Source organism: Emys orbicularis, chromosome 1 (assembly GCF_028017835.1).
Source record: "Emys orbicularis isolate rEmyOrb1 chromosome 1, rEmyOrb1.hap1, whole genome shotgun sequence".
Lineage (NCBI taxonomy): Eukaryota > Metazoa > Chordata > Testudines > Emydidae > Emys > Emys orbicularis.
Genome location: NC_088683.1, coordinates 204,750,590 through 204,773,154, shown reverse-complemented (window position 1 = coordinate 204,773,154; position 22,565 = coordinate 204,750,590). Strand labels below are relative to the sequence as shown.

The 22,565-nt window shown below is 44.5% G+C and overlaps 1 protein-coding gene across 1 annotated transcript in view; it reads right to left on the bottom strand.

Annotated features, from left to right (window-relative positions):
* The window catches only part of TTC3 (tetratricopeptide repeat domain 3), a 166,588-nt gene that overhangs the window by 112,982 nt on the left and 31,041 nt on the right, over positions 1 to 22,565 (bottom strand). The window contains exons 4-7 of the mRNA XM_065414830.1: positions 17,399 to 17,522; positions 13,346 to 13,433; positions 11,081 to 11,134; positions 2,434 to 2,557 (exon numbers count right to left, since the gene is read on the bottom strand). Coding sequence (XP_065270902.1) covers positions 2,434 to 2,557; positions 11,081 to 11,134; positions 13,346 to 13,433; positions 17,399 to 17,522 — 390 coding nt within the window. The remainder of the gene's footprint in view (positions 1 to 2,433; positions 2,558 to 11,080; positions 11,135 to 13,345; positions 13,434 to 17,398; positions 17,523 to 22,565) is intronic.

Here is a 22,565-nt window from a genome sequence, read left to right as displayed (position 1 = left end):
CCCGCTGGGCTCTTCTAATCGCCCGGCTGTCTGGCTGGCATAATCAGCAGCCAGGCTATTTGCCTCAACCTCCCACCCCGCCATAAAGGTCTCCCCCTTGCTCTCACAGAGATTGTGGAGCACACTGCAAGCTGTGTGGGGATATTGGTTTCGCTGAGATCACAGCGAGTCAGTAAGGTTCTCCATCTCCCCTTGAGACGGCCAAAAGCACACTCCACCACCATTCTGCACTTGCTCAGACGGTAGTTGAAGAGTTCTTTTTCAGTGTCCAGGGCGCCAGTATAGGGCTTCATGAGCCAGGGCATTAGCAGGTAGGCTGGGTCCCCGAGGATGACTATAGGCATCTCCACATCCCCAAGAGTTATTTTGTGGTCCGGGAAGTAAATACCTTCCTGCAGCCGTCTAAACAGACCAGAGTTCCTGAAAACACGAGCGTCATGAACCTTGCCCGGCCATCCGACGTTGATGTTTGTAAAACGTCCCCTATGGTCCACCAGTGCTTGCAGCACCATTTAAAAGTAGCCCTTTCGGTTAATGTACTGGCTGGCCTGGTGGTCCGGTCCCAGGATAGGGATGTGAGTTCCATCTATAGCCCCAACGCAGTTTGGGAATCCCATCGCGGCGAAGCCATCTATGATGACCTGCGCGTTTCCCAGGGTCACTACCTTTGAGAGCAGTAGCTCAACAATTGCGTTGGCTACTTGCATGACAACAACCCCCACGGTAGATTTGCCCACGCCAAAGTGGTTCGCGACTGACCGGTAGCTGTCCGGCGTTGCAAGCTTCCAGAGGGCTATGGCCACTCGCTTCTGGACACTCAGGGCTGCTCGCATCCGGGTGTCATTGCGCTTCAGGGCAGGGGACAGCAACTCACAAAGTTCCAGGAAAGTCCCCTTCCGCATGCGAAAGTTTCACAGCCACTGGGATTCATCCCAGACCTGCAGCACTATGCAGTCCCACCAGTCCGTGCTTGTTTCCCGGGCCCAGAATCGCCGTTCCACAACATCAACATGACCCATTGCCACCATGATGTCCTCGGCGCGGGGTCCCGTGCTTTCTGACAGATCTGTGCCACTCTCAGACTTCAGGTCCTCACCGCGCTGCCGTAGCCTCCTCGCCTGATTTCTCAGCATCTGCCTCTGGGAAAGGTGGATGATAAGGTGCGAGGTGTTGACAACAGCCATAACTGCAGCGATTGTCGCAGCGGGCTCCATGCTCGCAGTGCTGTGGCGTCCGCGCTGTCACTGACCAGAAAAGTGCACGAACTGATTTCCCGCCCGCGCTTTCAGGGAGGGAGGGCGGGAGTGACGGTTGGATGACGACAGTTACCCAAAAGCACCCTCGACACATTTTTTTACCCAGAAGGCATTGGCGGCTCGACCCAGAATTCCAATGGGCAGCGGGGACTGCGGGAACTGTGGGATAGCTGCCCACAGTGCACCGCTTCCAATGTCGACGCTTGCCCCGTTAGTGTGGACTCACAAAGTCGAATTACTGTCCTTAGTGTGGACACACACGTTCGACTTTGTAATATCGATTCCACATATTCGATTTAAGTAAAATCGAACTACTCTCGTAGTGTAGACATACCCTTAGATTTCCAGCTCCTAAGCCATTACCGCTCTTGGATTGACATATGTACCTCTCTACTTCCTGACTGGGGCATGTCCAGCCTGTACAGTTCTCCTTTAAGACTGTTATTCCTCAGCAAGGCAGACCACCTAACAGGCCTGTGTCTGCACTTTTCTTACTCTTCCAAGGCTGTAAACTGTGTAACTGCTAGAGTTACAAGTTATCACAGCTCTTCCTAAGCAAATATGTTTATTCTTAAAGTAAAAGCATTATATAGAAAACATATTAAAACCAATAAAAGAACCTACATGCATGCTAATAAGCTGACCAGAGATCGCCCCAACTCCTACAAGGTCTCTGGCTGGTGAGCAGTCCTTCAAGCCTCACCAAGGTTTTGTTCCCCCCTCATGATCACAAGTTCGTAATTGCCTTGGCTCAGAAAAAAACACCCCCATGAATCTGCAAATTACTCCTCCATACTGTTTGGGACTTTTGATCCTGGGAATAGGTAATTGATAGTCAAAGGTCTTGTCGCCAAAGGAAAGTTTGAAAAGATCAGGTCCAGAGATGTGCATTTGCATTCCTCTCCTCCCAAATACCTCCTAGGAAACCTGCACAACTATCAATTCATTCCTGTCTTAGCCCATTTTCTAAAATAGTCCTTTGAAGCTCAATACTTCCCAAGGGTTACATTAGTCAGGTCTCCTACACAGCTTACATACAATCCCACAAACATTTGCATTTTTAATAATGAGATCCTATGATATTTAAAATTTAATTCAATAAGGTGTAGCCCAATTTAATAATGTTCATCCAGAATATTGCAGGAAATTGCATACCCGTCACAATGATTATACTTACATTTAGCAAAGAAAGCTTCTAAAGGAGGCCAACAGTAATCTCCAAGTTCTTCTAATTTCTGTAGAACACTGAACTCGCCTGTACATTTCACCCAGGCAAGGGCAGCCCCAACATCAAAAACTCTCTATTTCAAATAAAGGGTAGAAATTAGAGAAAGTTAGCAACTGTACTCAGTTTTTCTTATATGGAATAACCTAAATTACTGGCAACACAATATAAAGTAAAAAATTTAACAAATATGGATAGTATAGCAGCAATGTTGTGTAACAGTCTGACGAATAAGGTGCAAGGGCAAATGTTGAGGGTGTTGCCTGGAAAAAATAGAAGAGCATAGGTCAAATACTTCATATCTATTCCACAACCCACAGAATTCAGGAAAGGTATTTTTAGTTTATTTCAGAAACCTGACATGTTATTTCTATGCATAAATATATGGTCAAAGAGAACCAACACTAAGTTAGCTTGCATTTTCACAAATTATAACAGCCATCTCATTTTATGCACCACAAAGGCCAGAAAAGGTCAGGCTAAAACTAGATTTAAAAATCTGGCACAAGGACAACTTTGGAATAGGTTTTTTGCTCTAGCTAGGTTAGATGTGACATGCCAGTGATGCTGGCAGATCAGGTGCCCGCTCATACCAAGGTCCCCATGTCTCAATTAGACACTGACAAATTACATAACCGGAATCAGTCTGGCCAACCTGTGTTATAATTCTAATATCTATTTTAACAATTCTACGAATGTGTTTAGACTTCATTGAATGCTTATGAATTGCTGCATGCATTAATATCATTTATAATATTGTATCCAATATTGTAAGGTAATATTTCAGCAGTTACATTGTGAACCTCTGTGACTGTGTATATCACCAGATAGGAGAGAGACCTTAATTACTGAGGGGCTCATCTTCAACAGAAAGTGTTATGCCTTTCCCAAAAGGAAAGGTCCATCAATACCCGACACACTATTGTGGGACCCTGCAATTGGAATCTCCCTACAAACCCTCAAGAGAACAAAAGACTTATGTTGTTCTGGCCTCCTCCCTGTGACAAGTCATGCAAGTGGGTTCCTCCCATCAGTTGAGTTTCCAGCTCACAGTACATGGCAGGAGGGGTATGAAACCCCTAACAAGAACTGATGCTTGGACTCTGGGGACAAGATTTTTCCAGGCATAAGCAAGAGATCTCCAGCTGCTTAGCCTGAGTTAGCGCTAAAGGACATAGAACTTGCTGATTATAGAAACTTCTATTATCTTTTGAAACTTAAGATTGTAACTCATTTGTGTATGTTTACTGCTTTACCCTTGTAAAGAATTCTCTAAATTTCTTTTTTCTATTTAATAAATCTTTGTATAGTTTATTACAGGATTGGCTGCAAGCATCATCTTTGTTGTGAGACTTAAGGTGCAACTGACCTGGGGTAATGACTGGTCTTTTGGGACTCAGAGTAACTTAAATATTGCTGTTTCTCTTGGTGTAAAGGACCATTGATCACAAAAGTACGCTCACCTGGGTGGTGAGATAGCTCAGAGCAGCCCAGGGGACTGACTGTGACTCCATGTTAATGCTCCTATAGTGCCTAAGGAATTTACACTTGATAAATGGTTGATGAAATCTAAGACTATGTCTACACTACAGACCTTACAGCAGCACAACTGTACCACTCAAGTGCACCGCTGTAAAGTCTCCTGTATAGCCACTCTATGCCGGCGGGAGAAAGCTTTCCCGCCAGCATAATTAAACCACCCCCAACGAGCAGCGGTAGCTATGTTGGCAGGAGACGCTCTGCCACCAACATAGTGCTGTCCACACCGGTGCTTTTATCAGTGAAAGTTATGGCGGTCAGGGTTTCATTTTTTTCCACACCCCTGACTGAAAATAGTTTTGCTGACAAAAGTGCTAATGTAGACATAGCCTTAGTATAGAACTCACAGCCAATTTGGGGGTTGTACTCTGCTTCCTGACAGTCTGCCCTGAGGTTAGTACTCCTTCTCTTGAATCACTGCAGGCAGCATTACAGTATCAAGTCAAAGTAGCATATCAAATGCCTTTCAATAAGTACCATTTCTCATACAGTGTTACTTTTTACTGGTGCTACAGATTACCACTCCTGACTTATGAACCTTTCCTCAAATCCTTGTTTGACAGCAAACCAGAAAGGACACTTCCGGTATATCAATATAAAACCAAATGTTAATTTTTAAAACCATTATCCGCATTATGTGGGATCAACCTGACTGTAGTCATCAGCCAATCATTGCTCCTTGTAAGGAACTGAATGTTACTCAGCACAGTAAATGCCCACTGTGACATCGAGGCCCATTGGTGACAACTGGCAAATGGCTCAATATTCTTTGCAAGCAGCTCCTTCCTCAGACCTGACAAACTCACTACATTCACTATAAAGGGTAATATGCAATTTCTCTACTAAAAGCTTGTAACTTATCGACACTCACTTATCGTGAGATGTGCGTATGGGAAATATTTAAGGAATAATGTCACTACACTGAAAATTAAGCTCTTATGGTCTTGAAGTGAAAGTGAGTCCCCAGGAAATAATGCATCTTGGTGATGGCCAATTCAAGTGGAAGGGAGTTGTCACCCCTCTCTGGCTAGCTAATGATGTAACATATTACTCAATCATCCACCTCGGCAACAACCCAGAAAAGGCAATGGAATACCAACAAAGCAACTATAAACACTGAAATTAATTGTAAGTGAAAAGGAATGACATGACAGCAAGGGGTGGCCATGTTTGTGAATAAAGACAAAAGACTGTTTTAGTATATTACAAGGTGGAGAAAGCCATTCTGTATCTATTCACTGAGATGAGTCTTGTTGAACGGGGTGCTTGATGAAAGACTGAGGCCTTGTCTACACTAGAGTTTTGTGGACACAAGTTACTCCGACTATCTAAAAGCACTATAATTACATTGCTTGAGCATATTTGCACAACGCTGCTTCTGTTGGTGGAGTGCATACACAGTTGGTGCTCTAGCATAGACAGTGAGAGCAGTGCACTGTAAGTAGCTATCCCACTATGTTACTTGCCACCTTCTGCAGCTAGGAGTTGTGGGAAGGCAGAGTGGATCATAGTGCACCATGGGTGTGGGCTCAATGTCCCATGATGCATTTTTTCCCCATCCCATCATTCCATGGGCTTCCGACTGTATTTTGCAGCATTTTTCAATGTGCGCCCACCATCTCTGTCTAAAAGGGTGGATCCTGCACTGTTCTCTACTGTTGTGGTCACTGTTATGAACAAATCATGGATGGTTATGCAGTAGTATATCATGAACTCCCAATCTGAATAGGAATCAGAGTTGCCTGACTCGCTACAGGTCATCGAAAGAAACAACACCAGATTACTTTTGGCATTTATGGAGCACCTGCACACGGTGGACCATCGCTTCTGGGCTTGGGAAACAAGCACTGAGTGGTGGGATCACATCGTTATGCAGGTCTGGGATGATGAACAGTGGCTGCAGACCTTTCAGAAGAAGAAAGCCACCTTCCTGGAACTGTGTGCGGAGCTCGCCCCAGCACTGCAGCATAACGACACCAAAATGAGAGCTGACCTCTCGGTGGATAAGCGTATAGCGATCGCTATGTGGAAGCTGGCAACTCCAGACTGCTACCGGTCAGTGTTTAGAAACCTAGAGCAGTTTCCCCCTTGCTGGAGCACCGAGGCAGATCGCCTGCGCAACTGATTTTGAGCAGCCAAATACCAGGGCTATTAGAGAGGGTGCAATGGGGGGTTATTTGAATCAGGGAAGCTTTGAGGCACTATTTTGATAATGAGCACGAGCAATAAGTCTTTCTATACAGCACCCTGCCTGCTTTGTTAACTTTCCACCTTCCATGAAAATGTTGATGATTCCTGACCAAAATTTGTAGTCTGCAAATGATCCAATTGCCACTGTGTATTAATTCCAGCAGTAACCACCATGTGAAGCAGACAAATAATGATCATCTTTCAGAGAGTATGTTTTTATTAAATACCAATTAACAACACACAAAACGCTTGGTGGGAAGGGAGGTAACAGTGCAGGGCAGTATAGGCTCTTATAGCTGTGCTAAGTCCAGCTATCATTTTGGAAGCTATCCGAAGGTGCGGAGCGAATGGGGTACCAAGACAGCCTGGGAGCTTGCAACGAATGTGTGGGAGGAGTTTGGGGAGGGCATGGCAAGCAGTTCTGCATCAGTGGGGTGGGGTGGGGGGGGACCCCCATGGGACAGCACAAGCACACAGCCATTCTGCCTGCAGCATGATGAGGGATTTCAACATCTCTGTTTGCGCCATCACTCTAAGCCAACGGTGGAAAGAGCTCTCCAGTCAACTTAATTAATCCATCCCCAATGAGCGGTGGCAGCTATGTTGGTGGGAGAAACTCTCCTGCTGACAAAGTGCTGTCCCACACTTAGGTGCTTAGGTTGGCATAAATTATGTCTCTCCGGGGAGTGGCTAATTCACACCCCTGCGCGACATAACTTGCGTCAACTTAAACTGTAGTGTAGCCATAGCCTGAGTTCTGGCTCCTTGTAGCTCGCAAACTGCTGCAAGAAGATTAATTCCCATCCCAAAGTACAGTAAGTGAAGACCCTAGTTAGCGTTTTATGATTTTGCTTTGTATGTAGCCATTTGTTTACATCACTCACACTTGTTTCAATTTGAATCTCTATTGTTTCTTGAAATAAATTTTGTTTTGTTTAATTATCATTGAATTCAAGTCCTGCATTTGATACAGGAGCAACAGTCTAGGGTAAAACTAGTGAAGTGTTCCTTTGGGAACAGAGAACCTAGTACTTCTGTGGGTATCCAGTGATCAGGGGCTGGACACCACAGGGGGGCACTTTAAAGGGACTCAGGATCTGGGGTGCATCCATTGTCAACCTGCAGGGAAAAAGTAGGGCTAGAATTCTTGAGTTGCTGACAGTTTTGTTGTGTTAGGGAGTTGACACCCAGCAGGCACTGGCCACACTCCCTCAAGCAGCAGGAAGATGGCAACAGGTGAATCACAGCTCTTGGTGCCTCCAGAAGCATCACACCCACGCCTCTTTTTATAACTTATAAAAAAAAGGATACAATCCTTTCCCAAAAGGTGGGTTAATTTAAATCAAAGCAACGTAACTCACCAATTTTAATAATTTAAATCAGTAAGCAAGAAACTGATTTAAATCATCGATTTTAGTCTTGCATTGTATTTGTACTTCTTAGTTTTTGCCCTTAAGGGAAAGTTGATTCTCTACAATTAGTAACCATAAAAACACATTGATTTGCAATTCAGTATAGACTTTATACTATATTTCATGCTTCTTTGTGCTAACCAGAAGGATACATTGTATACAAACGTAAGCAATTATATACCTTTTAATTTACATTTATTACATTACAAAACAGTGAATGATGCATTTCTTACTTACTATATAATTTACTTGTGATGTGTCAGATTCCATGTCAATGAAAAATTTCAATTAAAAATGCACACATTTTTATTTTTTTTAAACAGTTAAATAAAACTACTAGTCCTGCCAGAATTCTGTGTTCCCTGCAGAATTTTACTTTCACACTGAATTTGTGATTTCCCCCCCAGGATTCCTGCACGTGCCTGGCACAGGGGGCTGAGGCTCCCACTGACAGCCCCAGGCTGATAATGGGAGCATGATTATATTGTGTTATTTTGACAAATAAAATATGTTGAATTTTGCAAAATTTTAAAATATTGTGTGAAAATTTTTTGGCACAGAATACTTCCAGGAGTAAACTACCTCAAATGTGCTGGATATCTAAGAAACTGTTTATCAAAACATGGTTTGCATTTAAAACTAACATTGACAAAACAAAGTACTATCTCTAGTTAGTGAATTGAACTGATTGTTTCTGGTCACCATTGTCCTTCAACATTTTAGAACTAGTAGACTCACCTTCTCACACCTAGTTTTTATTCAAGTTGGAAGAGGAAAACAAGCTTTCCTGCATTAGCAACTTCCCAACTGGTTTCTTAACTTTGAATGAACTAGTCACTAAACTGAACTAGTTAAATAAAATGAAAAAATAAGAAAATATTCTCTCTGTACCTATAGAAGAGGCTACTGCTGTCAAAAACTGGTTCCAATGCTTCAAAAGTGACTTCCACCAGTTAAGTGGTCTAACTTTCTTTAAAAGTTGGGCAAATGTACTCTTTTTTTATTTAAATTGTTTTAATAGATTACAGTAAGCTTAGGCCTTAAGATAAATGTGAAATATGAAAACTAATTCAAAAGTTTTATTTTTTAAAATGTATTTAATTTAAATTTAAAAAATTGTTTAAAAAAAAAATCACTGATTTGTATTCACCCTGCTTTCCCCTAACTTCTCTTTTTGACAGATTAATTATCAGTACTAGTGTACTTGAATCCAAGTATTGCAGGATTTTTTTAGAATATTTGTAACGCACTATTCAATCATTTAAAATCACTCCACCGAAGAAATCAAGTAAATATTGATTTACACCTACCAACTTAAATTTTGTATTTTGTCACTGTAGCATCATAAATTTTGAGTTACCTTTAGAACGCACAATACAAAATTGTTAAGGTGTTTCTGCAGAAGGCTTATTTTGGTGATCACTTTTAAGAGTCTGCATCATCCTGCAAGCTACTTTTCAACAGAATGAGTGTTCCTGTTGAAGACCATTTGGAAACTTCAGTTAATGTAAAATGAGACAATCTGCTTACTTATCTGGGTTTCCCCAAATGCAGCACAAGCTTCTTTTCAACTGCAGTGGCTTTCAATTAACTTATGGGTATCATTCAATTGTAGGCTTTGATCTATTTAGCATTTTTCTTGGTGACCCACTGTGGTGGGGTATACAAACCCCACACTGGAATGTAAGGGGTTAAAGGACAGTCCTGGGCCCAGCTAGCCCTGCCCCTCTAACCCTGCAGAACATGCTCCAACTGGCAACATGGTTGAAAAGGGAGCAAAGCCCGCTCAGAAAGCTGGAGAGGAGTACAGAACTACTCCACCAACTCCACCCAAAATGGGCTAGAGAAGCATCCCTGAAGTACAGGACTATATGCTGAGCCCAGCTAGGGTGACCAGACAGCAAATGTGAAAAATCGGGACGGGGGTGGGGGGTAATAGGAACCTATATAAGAAAAAGTCCCAAAAATCGGGACTGTCCCTATAAAATCGGGACATCTGGTCACCCTAAGCCCAGCTCACGCGGTTTGCTTTTCTTTTTGGAAAAAAGGAGACTAAGGGGGGATATGATAGAGGTATATAAAATCATGAGTGATGTGGAGAAAGTAAATAAGGAAAAGTTATTTACTTGTTCCCATAATACAAGAACTAGGGGCCACCAAATGAAATTAATTGGCAGCAGGTTTAAAACAAATAAAAGGAAGTTCTTCTTCACACAGCGCACAGTCAACTTGTGGAACTCCTTGCCTGAGGAGGTTGTGAAGGCTAGGACTATAACAGAGTTTAAAAGAGAACTGGATAAATTCATGGAGGTTAAGTCCATTAATGGCTATTAGCCAGGATGGGTAAGGAATGGTATCCCTAGCCTCTGTCTATCAGAGGGTGGAGATGGATGGGAGGAGAGAGATCACTTGATCATTACCTGTTAGGTTCACTCCCTCTGGGGCACCTGGCATTGGCCACTGTCAGTAGACAGGATACTGGGCTAGATGGACCTTTGGTCTGACCCAGTACGGCCATTCTTATGTTATGTTTTTATTTTCCTTTATCTGGAACCAGAAGCAGAAGGTGCAGTGGTAGGAAGCAACCCAGAGAGGGTACCTCAGGAGGGTCTATTAACACTGCTGACCCTCATAGGGCCCTGGGTCAGAGCCTGGTGGAGTGGGTGGGCACAGGTTCCCCTACCACTACCCCATGACTGAGTGGACGCTAACCACTAAGCCACTCAAGCCAACTGAGGACTCTACTACACCCACCTATGTATTTGTGCTTCAACCCAAACTGAGACAACAGCTGACATGAGAACGGACATTCCTCAAGCAGGGTGTTGCAAGTGAAAAGCCCTTGACTCTGAAATATAATTCTCCCGTGTCCAAAAGAGCCTGAGTTGGAGGACCATCAAAGCATGTTCCAAAGCTTTTTCTAAACGAGTGGGGTTGAGTGCAGAATGTTTGTTGGCTGGTATGTTCTATCCGTGTGTTTTTAAAACAGATTTTGTGAATTTAGATTATTATTTTATTTACTATTAAATGCATGTCCATCAAGACAAAATGCCATTTAAATTAAATAAAAATATAAGTAGTGAATTATCCAGTAACAAGTTATAACTGTGCCTGATTTATTTCTCCCACTATTAAAAGTGGCTACGATATGGTCTTCAAAATGGCAAACTACAAAGCAAATTTCTTTTTTTAACGTTAAAGTAACTTTCCAGTTTATGCCATCTGTGTAGGTTAAGAGAAAGTGACATGCAGAAGAAAAAGTACATCCATGCACCAAAACTTCAGAACTGGGAGACTTCTAAGAAAATGCAACCTATTATACCATCAAGGGCTCTAGCTGTTATATACCCATGTACCTTGTTTATATGTAGACAAGAAATACTGGGGACAGATGGAAAAGCCTTATTTGTATTTACAGGAGGTTTTTGTTTCTTTTTTTTAAAGTCAAAATAACTTACATTTTCTATTCGAGTACCAATACTCAATATGCCACTGATAAAAAATGGATTGTTCTGGGGAAAAAAAAAAAAAAACAAAAAAAGAAATCAGACTTTTCACCCAACCAAAAGCAAAGTGAGGCTGTTCACTCAACGGCATTTCTCTGTCTGTAATGCGATAACGTTTGAATGGTACATCTGATCCATTCAAAAATTTCAGGGAATGTTCTAGGCAACAGTGAGTAGAATCATACTGATTTTGGTGAAAATCAGAAGGAAAAAAAAAAGAAAGGGGAAAAAGAGGAAACCGATTAGGAGAGCCAGCAGCTTCAAAGAACCGGTTGATGGCAGCCATTAACACCTTACCTTGTAACAATATCCCCTCTATCTCAGCTTTGCTGATCCTCCCAATACAGTACAATGTTGATATCCAAAATAACTTATTTCCCAGACAGAAAGACAAAAAATAAGAATAGTGGGGTGAAAGGACAGTGGGGAGAAAGAAAATAGGAGGCTGGCACACAGGAAGCTTGTTGGAGGGAATACCAGGGGTATGTCTACACTGGCACTTCGTCAGCAAAACTTGTCGTTCAGGGGTGTTAAAAAGAAAAAAAAAACAAAAAACACCACCACACCCCCATACGACAAAAAAGTTTTACCGAGAAGCACTAGTGTGAACAGCTCCTTATCAGAAGGAGCACTCTCCTGCAGACAAAGCTGCTGCTGCTGCTGGTGGGGGATGGAAGTTTTTTTACCGTCAAGAGAGCTCTCTCCTGCCAACAAACAGCAGCTACACTGCGCAGCTTTTAGCGGCGTGGCTATAGCAGCACACCGTGTTGCTAAAAGCTGCGTAGTGTAGCCATAGCCTAGGATGCAAGGATGCCCTGTAAGGGCAACGTGCTCAGACAGAAGCAACAAAGTGTGCGACCCACTAGTACGGTGGTTCTCAACCTTTCTGGACTACTGTACCTTTCAGGAGGTTGATTTGTCTTACGTACCCCAAATTTCACCTCACTTAAAAAGTGCTTGCTTATAAAATCAGATATCAAAATCCAAAGAAGTGTCACAAGCACACTATTACTGAAAAACTGCTTACTTTCTCATTATCATATAATTATAAAATAAATCAATTTGGAATATAAATATTGTACTTACAGTTCAGTGGTATAGTATATAAAGCAGTGTAAAGAAGTCATTATCTGTAGGAAATTTTAGTTTGTACTGAATTTGCTAGTGGTTTTTATGTAGCCTGTTGTAAAACTAGGCAAATATCTTGATGAGTTGACATACCCCCTGGAAGACCTCTGTGCACCCAAGGGGTACACGTACCCCTGGTTGAGAACCACTGCACTATTTATTATGAAGTCATGTAACGGCAGAGTGGACCATCAAGATGCAGTTTTGGGATGCACACAACCAATCTTCCATTGATCACAATTTTCAAAGTAAAAACTGTGCAATACCTCCATTTAGAACACCACACCAAACACACACTAAAATATTTGGTGTCAAGTATCAGAGGGGTAGCCGTGTTAGTCTGAATCTGTAAAAAGCAACAGAGGGTCCTGTGGCACCTTTGAGACTAACAGAAGTATTGAGAGCATAAGCTTTCGTGGGTAAGAACCTCACTTCTTCAGATGCAAGACTTGCATCTGAAGAAGTGAGGTTCTTACCCACGAAAGCTTATGCTCTCAATACTTCTGTTAGTCTTAAAGGTGCCACAGGACCCTCTGTTGCTTTTCACTAAAATATTTGGTTCATCATTTGCACACTCGCCCACAACCCTCAGTTTTCTTTGCTGCTTCCCTCTCTCCTTTGTTTGGCGTCTCCTATCAGTACATGGTTGTTTTGGACCAGACTAGCAGCAGCAGCAGCAAGATTCAAACAGCAAACTGTTACTGAGCAAAAGAGGAGTGAAAAAGCAACTTTATTTCACTCTGTAGGAGGACCTCTCACCTCACTGACGTGGTTCTACTGTCTGTACTGCAATCATGGATCAGGGAATGCTGTGCTATCCACTGTACAAACATGTAACAAAAAGATGATCCATGCTCCAATCAAGCCCCTGGAGCCAGTTTTCTTGCAGACATCACTGAATCATTGTACTTCCCTTACAAGAACAGTAACTCATAGTGCAACCCAACTGGCTGTCAACATATTTATTCACCCTAGCAGAAACAACTGCCTTGTTCTAATTTAACATATAAATCAAGATCTGTATCATGGCAAGGTGCTAATTAAGCACTCTAACAAATTCGAAAACGTAAGTTATAGAACACCACTTACCACAACTTTCTTAGCCAAATCAAGCACGTCTTCCAGAACCTCAATATCCCCGAGTTTCTCCAAACTTAGCTCATAAGAGAAGGAATCGCTTAAATGAAAACATTTTTTTTAGAAAAGTAATTTTTGTCCTATTATATAGCCTTAGCTATTAATATTAAAGTCAGTCAGATCTAAAGAAGACAGTGTTTAGAAACTTAGAGCAATCTCTTCAAAATGGGAAATCAATTGTAGCTGCTGGGTTCTTAGCACTTTCAAAAAACCAGGGCAATGATTTGGATGTTTAAATATAGGCATCCATTTTTGAAGAAATAACAGGAGTACTTGTGGCACCTTAGAGACTAACAAATTTATTAGAGCATAAGCTTTCGTGGGCTACAACCCACTTCTTCGGATGCATATAGAGTGAACCATATATTGAGGAGATATATATACACACACATACAGAGAGCATGAACAGGTGGGAGTTGTCTTACCAACTCTGAGAGGCCAATTAAGTAAGAGAAAAAAAAAACTTTTGAAGTGATAATCAAGATGGTTCCTTTGCCTCTCTACAAAGGAAAAAGGACACTAAACTATCTAAACTGCTACATGCCACAAGGAGCCACAACAGTAGTTCCCTTAACCCACCCAGCAATATTGTTAACCTTTCCAGCTATACTCTTAGCCCAGCAGAAGAGTCTGTCCTATCTCGGGGCCTCTCCTTTTGTCCCTCCAGACCCACGAACATGATACAGTTCTGCGGTGACCTAGAATCCTACTTTCGACGTCTCCGACTCAAAGAATATTTCCAACATACCTCTGAACAGCATACTAACCCACAGAATCCCCCCTACCAGCACTACAAACAAAAGGATTCTGCGTGGACTCCTCCGGACGGTCGAAACAACAGACTGGATTTCTACATAGATTGCTTCCGTCAACGTGCAAAGGCTGAAATTGTGGATAAGCAACATCACTTGCCCCATAACCTCAGCCATGCTGAACACAACGCCATCTACAGCCTCAGAAACAACCCTGACATCATTATCAAAAAGGCTGACAAAGGAGGTGCTGTCGTCATCATGAATAAATTGGAATATGACCAAGAGGCTGCTAGACAGCTCTCTAACACCACGTTCTACAGGCCATTATCCTCTGATCCCACTGAGGATTACCTAAAGAAACTACACCATCTGCTAAAAAAACTCCCTGACAAAGCAAAGGAACAAATCTGTACAGACACATGCCTAGAACCCCGACCAGGGACATTCTATTTGCTACCCAAGATCCATAAACCTGGAAATCCTGGACGCCCCATCATCTCAGGCATTGGCACCCTAACATCAGGCTTGTCTGGTTATGTGGACTCTCTCCTCAGACCCTACGCTACCAGCACTCCTAGCTATCTTCGAGATACTACTGACTTCCTGAGGAAACTAGAATCCATCGGTGATCTTCCAGAAAACACCATCCTGGCCACTATGGACGTAGAAGCCCTCTACACCAATATTCCACACACAGATGGACTACAAGCTATCAGGAACAGTATCCCCGATAATGTCACAGCTAACCTAGTGGCTGAACTCTGTGACTTTGTCCTCACCCACAACTATTTCACATTTGGGGACAATATATACCATCAAGTCAGCGGCACTGCTATGGGTACCCGCATGGCCCCGCAGTATGCCAACATTTTTATGGCTGACTTAGAACAACGCTTCCTTAGCTCTCGTCCCCTAACGCCCCTACTCTACTTGCGCTACATTGATGACATCTTCATCATCTGGACCCATGGAAAAGAAGCCCTTGAGGAATTCCACCATGATTTCAATAATTTCCATCCCACCATCAACCTCAGCCTAGATCAATCCACACAAGCGGTCCATTTCCTGGACACTACTGTGCTAATAAGCGATGGTCACATAAATACCACCCTGTACCGGAAACCTACTGACCGCTACACTTACCTACATGCCTCCAGCTTCCATCCAGGACACACCACACGATCCATTGTCTACAGCCAAGCTCTAAGATATAACCGCATTTGCTCCAATCCCTCAGATAGAGACAAGCACCTACAAGATCTCTATCAAGCATTCTTAAAACTACAATACCCACCTGCTGAAGTGAAAAAACAGATTGACAGAGCCAGACGAGTACCCAGAAGTCACCTCCTACAAGACAGGGCCAACAAAGAAAATAACAGAACACCACTAGCTGTCACCTTCAGCCCCCAACTAAAACCTCTCCAGCGCATCATCAGAGATCTACAACCTATCCTGAAAGATGATCCTTTACTCTCACAGATCTTGGGAGACAGACCTGTCCTCGCTTACAGACAACCCCCCAACCTAAAGCAAATACTCACCAGCAACCACACATCACTGAACAAAAACACTGACCCAGGAACCTATCCTTGTAACAAAGCCCGATGCCAACTCTGTCCACATATCTATTCAAGTGACACCATCATAGGGCCTAATCACATCAGCTATACCATCAGTGGCTCGTTCACCTGCACATCTACCAATGTGATATATGCCATCATGTGCCAGCAATGCCCCTCTGCCATGTACATTGGCCAAACCGGACAGTCTCTACGCAAAAGAATTAATGGACACAAATCTGACATCAGGAATCATAATACTCAAAAACCAGTGGGAGAACACTTTAACCTGTCTGGCCATTCTTTGACAGACCTGCGGGTGGCTATCTTAAAACAGAAAAACTTCAAAAACAGACTCCAACGAGAGACTGCTGAGCTGGAATTGATATGCAAACTAGACACAATCAACTCAGGGCTAAATAGGGATTGGGAATGGCTGAGCCATTACAAACATTGAATCTATCTCCCCTTGTAAGTATTTTCACACTTGCTTCTTATCAAACTGTCTGTACTGAACCATCTTGATTATCACTTCAAAAGTTTTTTTTTTTTCTCTTACTTAATTGGCCTCTCAGAGTTGGTAAGACAACTCCCACCTGTTCATGCTCTCTGTATGTGTGTGTATATATATCTCCTCAATATATGGTTCACTCTATATGCATCCGAAGAAGTGGGTTGTAGCCCACGAAAGCTTATGCTCTAATAAATTTGTTAGTCTCTAAGGTGCCACAAGTACTCCTGTTATTTTTGCGGATACAGACTAACACGGCTGCTACTCTGAAACCTGTCATTTTTGAAGAGTTTATCCCTGATATTCAGAATCTAAAGTCTCTTCAGTTATAGCTAGGGCCCTACCAAATTCACGACCATGAAAAACGTGTCACAGATTGTGACATCTGGTCTTGTGTGTATTTTTACTCTATACTATACAGATTTCAAGGGGGAGACCAGTGTTTCTGAAACTGGGGGTCCTGATACAAAAGTGGGTTGTGGGTCGGGGAGGGGGGAAGTCATAAGGTTATTTTAGGGGGATTGCAGTATTGCCACCTTTACTTCTGCGCTGCCTTCAGAGCTGGGAGGCTGGAGAGTGGAGATTGTTGGCCAGACATCCAGCTCTGAAGGCAGCGCCTGGCCAGCAGAAGGGTGGAAGTAAGGGTGGCAATACCATACCACCCTTACTTCTGTGCTGCTGCCTTCAGAGCTGGACAGCTTGAGAGTGGCAGCTGCTGGCCAAGGGCCCAGCTCTGAAGGCAGCAGAGCAGAAGTAAGGGTGGCAAAACCATACCATGCCATCCTTACTTCTGCGCTGCTGGTGGCAGTGGTTCTGCCTTCAGAGCTGGGCTCCCGTCCAGCAGCCGTTGCTCTCTGGCCACCCAGCTCTGAAGACAGCGCCGCCACCAGCAGCTGTGAAGAAGTAGGGGAGTAGTATCGCAACCCTCCTACAACAACCTTGCGACCCTCCCACAACTCCTTTTCGGGTCAGGACCCTTACAATTATGACATCGTGAAATTTCAGATTTAAAGAGCTGATTTTTTAAAATCATCTGACCATGAAATTGACCAAAATGGACCGTAAATTTGGTATGGCCCAGTTATAGCCAACTTTGCTCATGGCCAGATTGAAGCATTAAAATAAAAACAAAAATGTAAAGGACAAGATTAACCAATATGAATAAATAAATGCTTACCTGAAATCAGTTTCATTCTCAAGTTTAAATAGAAACGGCCAAACAATGTAGATTTTAATCACATCACAATAGTCTTTCAGTACATGAACTGGCTTACTGCACCACACTTCACAGGGATCAACTGCTTAATAAAAAAAAAAGGAAGACATAAGGAACCTGATTAAGAATAACCAAAGCTGAATTTTTTTTTTTTTTTTTTTAATTAAACAAACAACCACTAGAGTAATTTCTATGCTATGCTCAGGCCTAAAACCTGGAATCAAGGAAATCTGAACACTCTAGGTATAGCTGAGTTATTTTGCCACAACCTCCCAAATAAATGGGAGATTCCAGAAAGGGCTATATTTGCAAACTCAGAACATTCAGCACCCCCCGTTCACACCATGAGCTCCCCACACTGGGTCCACCTAGATGGGACACCCAGGGAAGCCTTACATGCCTCCAAAGGGCCATTCACCCCCACTTCCCAGTCAGCAGTGACTCTCAGCCAGCATTGTAAAACAGAAGGTTTATTAGGCCTGGTCTACACTAGTCGGTTATTTCGAAATTAGCAGAGTTAATTCGGAAAAAAAATGAATCCGTCCACACCACCAAACCGTTTTTTCTATTTAAAGAGCTCTTTAATCCGATTTCTGTACTCCACCCCGGCAAGTGGAGTAGCACTTAAATCGAGATCGCAATCCCGGGTTAAAGGTATTGTGGACACAATTCGACATCATTGGCCTCCGGGAGCTATCCCAGAATGCTCCCTTGTGACCACTCTGGACAACACACTCAACTTCGATGCACTAGCCAGGTGGGCAGGAAAAGCCCCGGGAACTTTTGAATTTAATTTCCTGTTTGGTCACCATCAGCACAGGTGACCATCAGCACAGTCCACCATCACAGGCGACCATGCAGAGTCCACCATCACAAGAGATCACGCAGTCTCGGATTCGCAGACGAGCTCCAGCATGGTCCAAACAGGAGTTACTGGATCTCATCGTATGTTGGGGAGAAGAATCTGTTATGGCAGAACTACATTCCAAAAAAATCAACGCAAATACGTACGCTAAAGTCTCCAGAGCCATGACGGAAAGAGGCTACTCCAGGGACACAGAGCAGTGTCGTACAAAAATCAAGGAGCTCAGGCAAGCGTACCAAAAAGCCAGGGAGGCGAATGGGCGATCTGGGTCACAGCCCCATACATGCCGCTTCTACAGTGAGCTGCATGCAATTATGGGGGGTGACGCCACCACTACCCCACCACTGTCTGGGGACACTTGCAAGGGGGGAGTTGCACGGAGTGAGGAGGATGAGTCATTGGAGGACGAAGAGGAGGAGTAGGACAATGCAAAGGCGGTAAGTGGGGAATCTGTTTTCCCCCCTAGCCAGGAACTATTCTTAATGCTGGAGCCAATAGCCTCCCCCCACTCCCAAGGCGGGCTCCCGGACCATGACCCTGGAGAAGGTACTTCTGGTGAGTGAGAGCCTGATCAGAGCCACACGGTGGGTGGCTGAGGAGAAACCCAGCCACGCTGGGCTGTTCGCGTTTAGTTTAAAGGGCTCATCCCTGCTCAGAGCCTCATCAGAGCGGTGGGAGGAGGGGGGTAAGGAGGGGGTTGTGTGAAGCGATCATCCCAGAGAGCCCGCAGGCCCTCCTTTTATATGGCAAACCCACCAGGCATTGCTTGCTATGGGAAAGGTGGCCCGGCAGTTTGAAAGCATTGAAATGAATGCGGAAGAAGCAGACCCTCGCGTACCCCTAGGGCTTACCATGGCTGCCTGCAAGCTGAATTCTGTTGCCTGGCTGTGTGTGATGGCTTACTCACACCAAAGTGGCAGGCACTTCAGTACAAGAGGCAAAATGCTAACTTGTACAGAAAGAACATGTGCAGTGTACTATGAATTGCCTGTTTCACTGAGAGCGTCCCCTTTGTTCTCTGAAATGTATCTTTTAAAATACTACCCCCTCCCCTTTTCTCCTCCCACACGTGCAAATGTTTCAACGCAGCACCTATCTACTCCGTCCCAGAGGCTGGTCCAGATTAGAAGGCGGAAAAAACGAACTCGGGACGACATGTTCGACAAGCTCATGCAGTCCTCCCGCACTGATAGGGCCCAGCTGAATGCGTGGAGGCAAACAATTGTGGAGTCCCGTAAAGCATTACAGGAACACGAAGAGAGGAGGGACGCACGCAATGAGAGCAGGCAGGACGCTATGGTCAAGCTCATGGGGGAGCAAACTGACATGCTGCGCTATGTGGTGGATCTAATGCGGGAAAGGCAGCAAGACCACAGACTGCCGCTGCAGCCCCTGTATAACCGCCCTCCCTCCTCCCCAAGTTCCATAGCCTCCTCACCCAGACGCCCAAGAACACTAGGGGGAGGCTACGGGGACCCACACACTGAACCCCAGAGGATCGCCCAAGCACCAGAAAGCTGGCATATGCGAACTTTTGATTTGGTTTCTGGACTTATCCTTCCCTCCTCCTCCACCACCCCACTAACCCAATACTACCCCACCCCAGTCTAACTTCTGATTTCTCTCAATGTGTTGTGCAACAAATAATAAAGAACAGTTTTTTATATATATATATATATATATTACACACACACACACTATTAGATAGATAGATAGATAGATAGATAGATAGATAGATAGATAGATAGATAGATAGATAGATAGATAGAGCAGGTAGCTTCAAGAGAAACAAACAACTGTCACACTGTACCCTGGCCAGTCATGAAACTGGCTTTCAAAGCTTCTCTGATGCACAGTGCACCCTGCTGTGCTCTTCTAATCGCCCTGTTGTCTGGCTGTGTGAAATTGGCCGCCAGGCGAGTTGCCTCAACCACCCACCCCGCCATAAACGTCTCCCCCTTACTCTCACAGATATTGTGGAGCACACAACAAGCAGCAATTACAATTGGAATATTGGTTGTGCTGAGATCTAACCGAGTCAGTAAACTGCACTAGCGCGCTTTCAAACGTCCAAAAGCACATTCTACCACCATTCTGCACTTGCTCAGCCTATAGTTGAACTGCTCCTTACTACTGCCCAGGGTGCCTGTGTACGGCTTCATGAGCCATGGCTTTAAAGGGGTAGGCTGGGTCCCCGAGGATAACTATAGGCATTTCAACATCCCCAACAGTAATTTTCTGGTCTGGGAAGTAAGTCCCTTCCTGCGGCTGTTCAAACACACCAGAGTTTCTGAAGATGCGAGCGCCATGCACCTTTCCCGGTCACCCCACGTTGATGTTGGTGAAACTCTGTTGTGATCCACCAGTGCTTGCAGCACTATGGAAAAGTATCCCTTGCGGTTTATGTACTGGCCGCCCCGGTGTGCCGGGGCAAAGAAAGGGATATGCGTTCCGTCTATCGCCCCGCCGCAGTTAGGGAACCCCAGCGCATTAAAGCCATCCACAATGGTCTGCACATTTCCCAAAGTCACTACCCTTGATAGCAGCTGGTCAATGATTGCGTTGGCTACTTGCAGCACAGCAGCCCCCACAGTAGATTTGCCTACTCCAAACGGATTCCCAACTGACCGGTAGCTGTCGGGTGTTGCAAGCTTCCACAGTGCTATGGCCACTCGCTTCTCAACTGTGCGGGCTGCTCTCATTTTGGGGTCTTTGTGACTTGCTGTCCCCTGTCCTGAAGCACAAAGTTCCATGAAAGTGGCCCTATGCATACAAAAGTTTTGCAGCCACTGGGAATCATCCAAGACATGCAACACTATGCGGTCCCACCAGTTTGTGCTTGTTTCCCGGGCCCAGAATCAGCGTTCCACAGCATGAACCTGGCCCAACGCCACCATGATCTCCCAATCGCCACATGCTGTGCTTCTAGGAACGTCTGTGTCCATGTCCTCATCAGTATAGTAATCGCGCTGTTGTCGCTTCTTCGCCCGGTTTTGCAGGTACTGCACATACTGCTGGATAATGCGCGAGGTATTTACAATGGTCAAAACTGCAGTGGAGATCTGAGCAGGCTCCATGCTCGGGTAATCCTGGAAAAAGGGCGCGAAACGTAGGAGAGCTGTTCAGTTCAAGATGGCCAATAAAAGGCGGAAAATGGTTGTCTTCTGTAGCTTTCACAGAGGCACGAAGCTCACTAGAGCTGCAAGAGTGGGAGAGCAGAGTTTGTGGCGGAAGCTGTGCGGCTCAGTTCACAATGGCCAAAAAAAGGTGGGAAATGGTTAGATAAAAGAGTAGATAGACGAGAGGACATGCGAGGTGGATTAATAGTACCAGGAGACAAGCGGTACACCGTACTGCACCGTCTGCTGGCAGTATGGCATCTGCCGTAGCTTTCACGGAGGGAGGAGCGAGTGACGACACACACCCAGAAACAGCCTGCAAGAATGTTTTTGCCCCATCATGCACTGGGATCTTAACCCAGAATTCCAATGGGCGGCGGGGACTGCGGGAACTTTGGAATAGCTACCCACAGTGCACCACTCCGACATTCGATGCTAGCCTCGGTACTGTGGACGCACTCCACCGAATTCACGCGCTTTAGTGGGGACACACAACACCGAATGTATAAAATCGCTTCCGAACATTCAAATAGAATAATTTCGAATTAACTTCGTACTGTAAACATACCCTGAGTCAACAGGAACACAGTATAGTTTTCTACCCTTTGGTAACCTGTGACCAGTGTTACTGACCAACCACTTTCTTAAAACAAAAGCCCTATCAACAGTACGGGCGCTGCAGCAGCATAGCAATGGTGTCATAGCTATGCTGTTGTAACCCCATAGCTTGTTAGCACAGAAATCAGGAACTTTCAGCAAAGTCCATCTTGGGGGGATCCAGGGCCTGGTGCGCTGGATTCCCCACTCCGAGTCCCCAACAGGAGACTGATCATTTTCAGTTGCCTGGCCCCAGACACGCCTGTTGCCCCTCCTCATTCCTTTGTCTCTTTCCAGGGCCAGCAGGTCACCTGGTCTACTTTGACACCTCCGGCTGATTCTTGCAGAGGAGGTGACCCGACCATCAGTTGCCAGGCTCCAGAGTGTCAGCCGTTCTCTGTCCCAGGCAGCAGTCACACCTGCCCTCTAAGGGTCACAGCAATGATCACACACTCTTACCCCGCCACCTAAATACAGTACTTGAACAACAGGGGAAACTGAAGCACACACAGTATTCAGAGACGACATTAAGAACCTTCCCACTTCA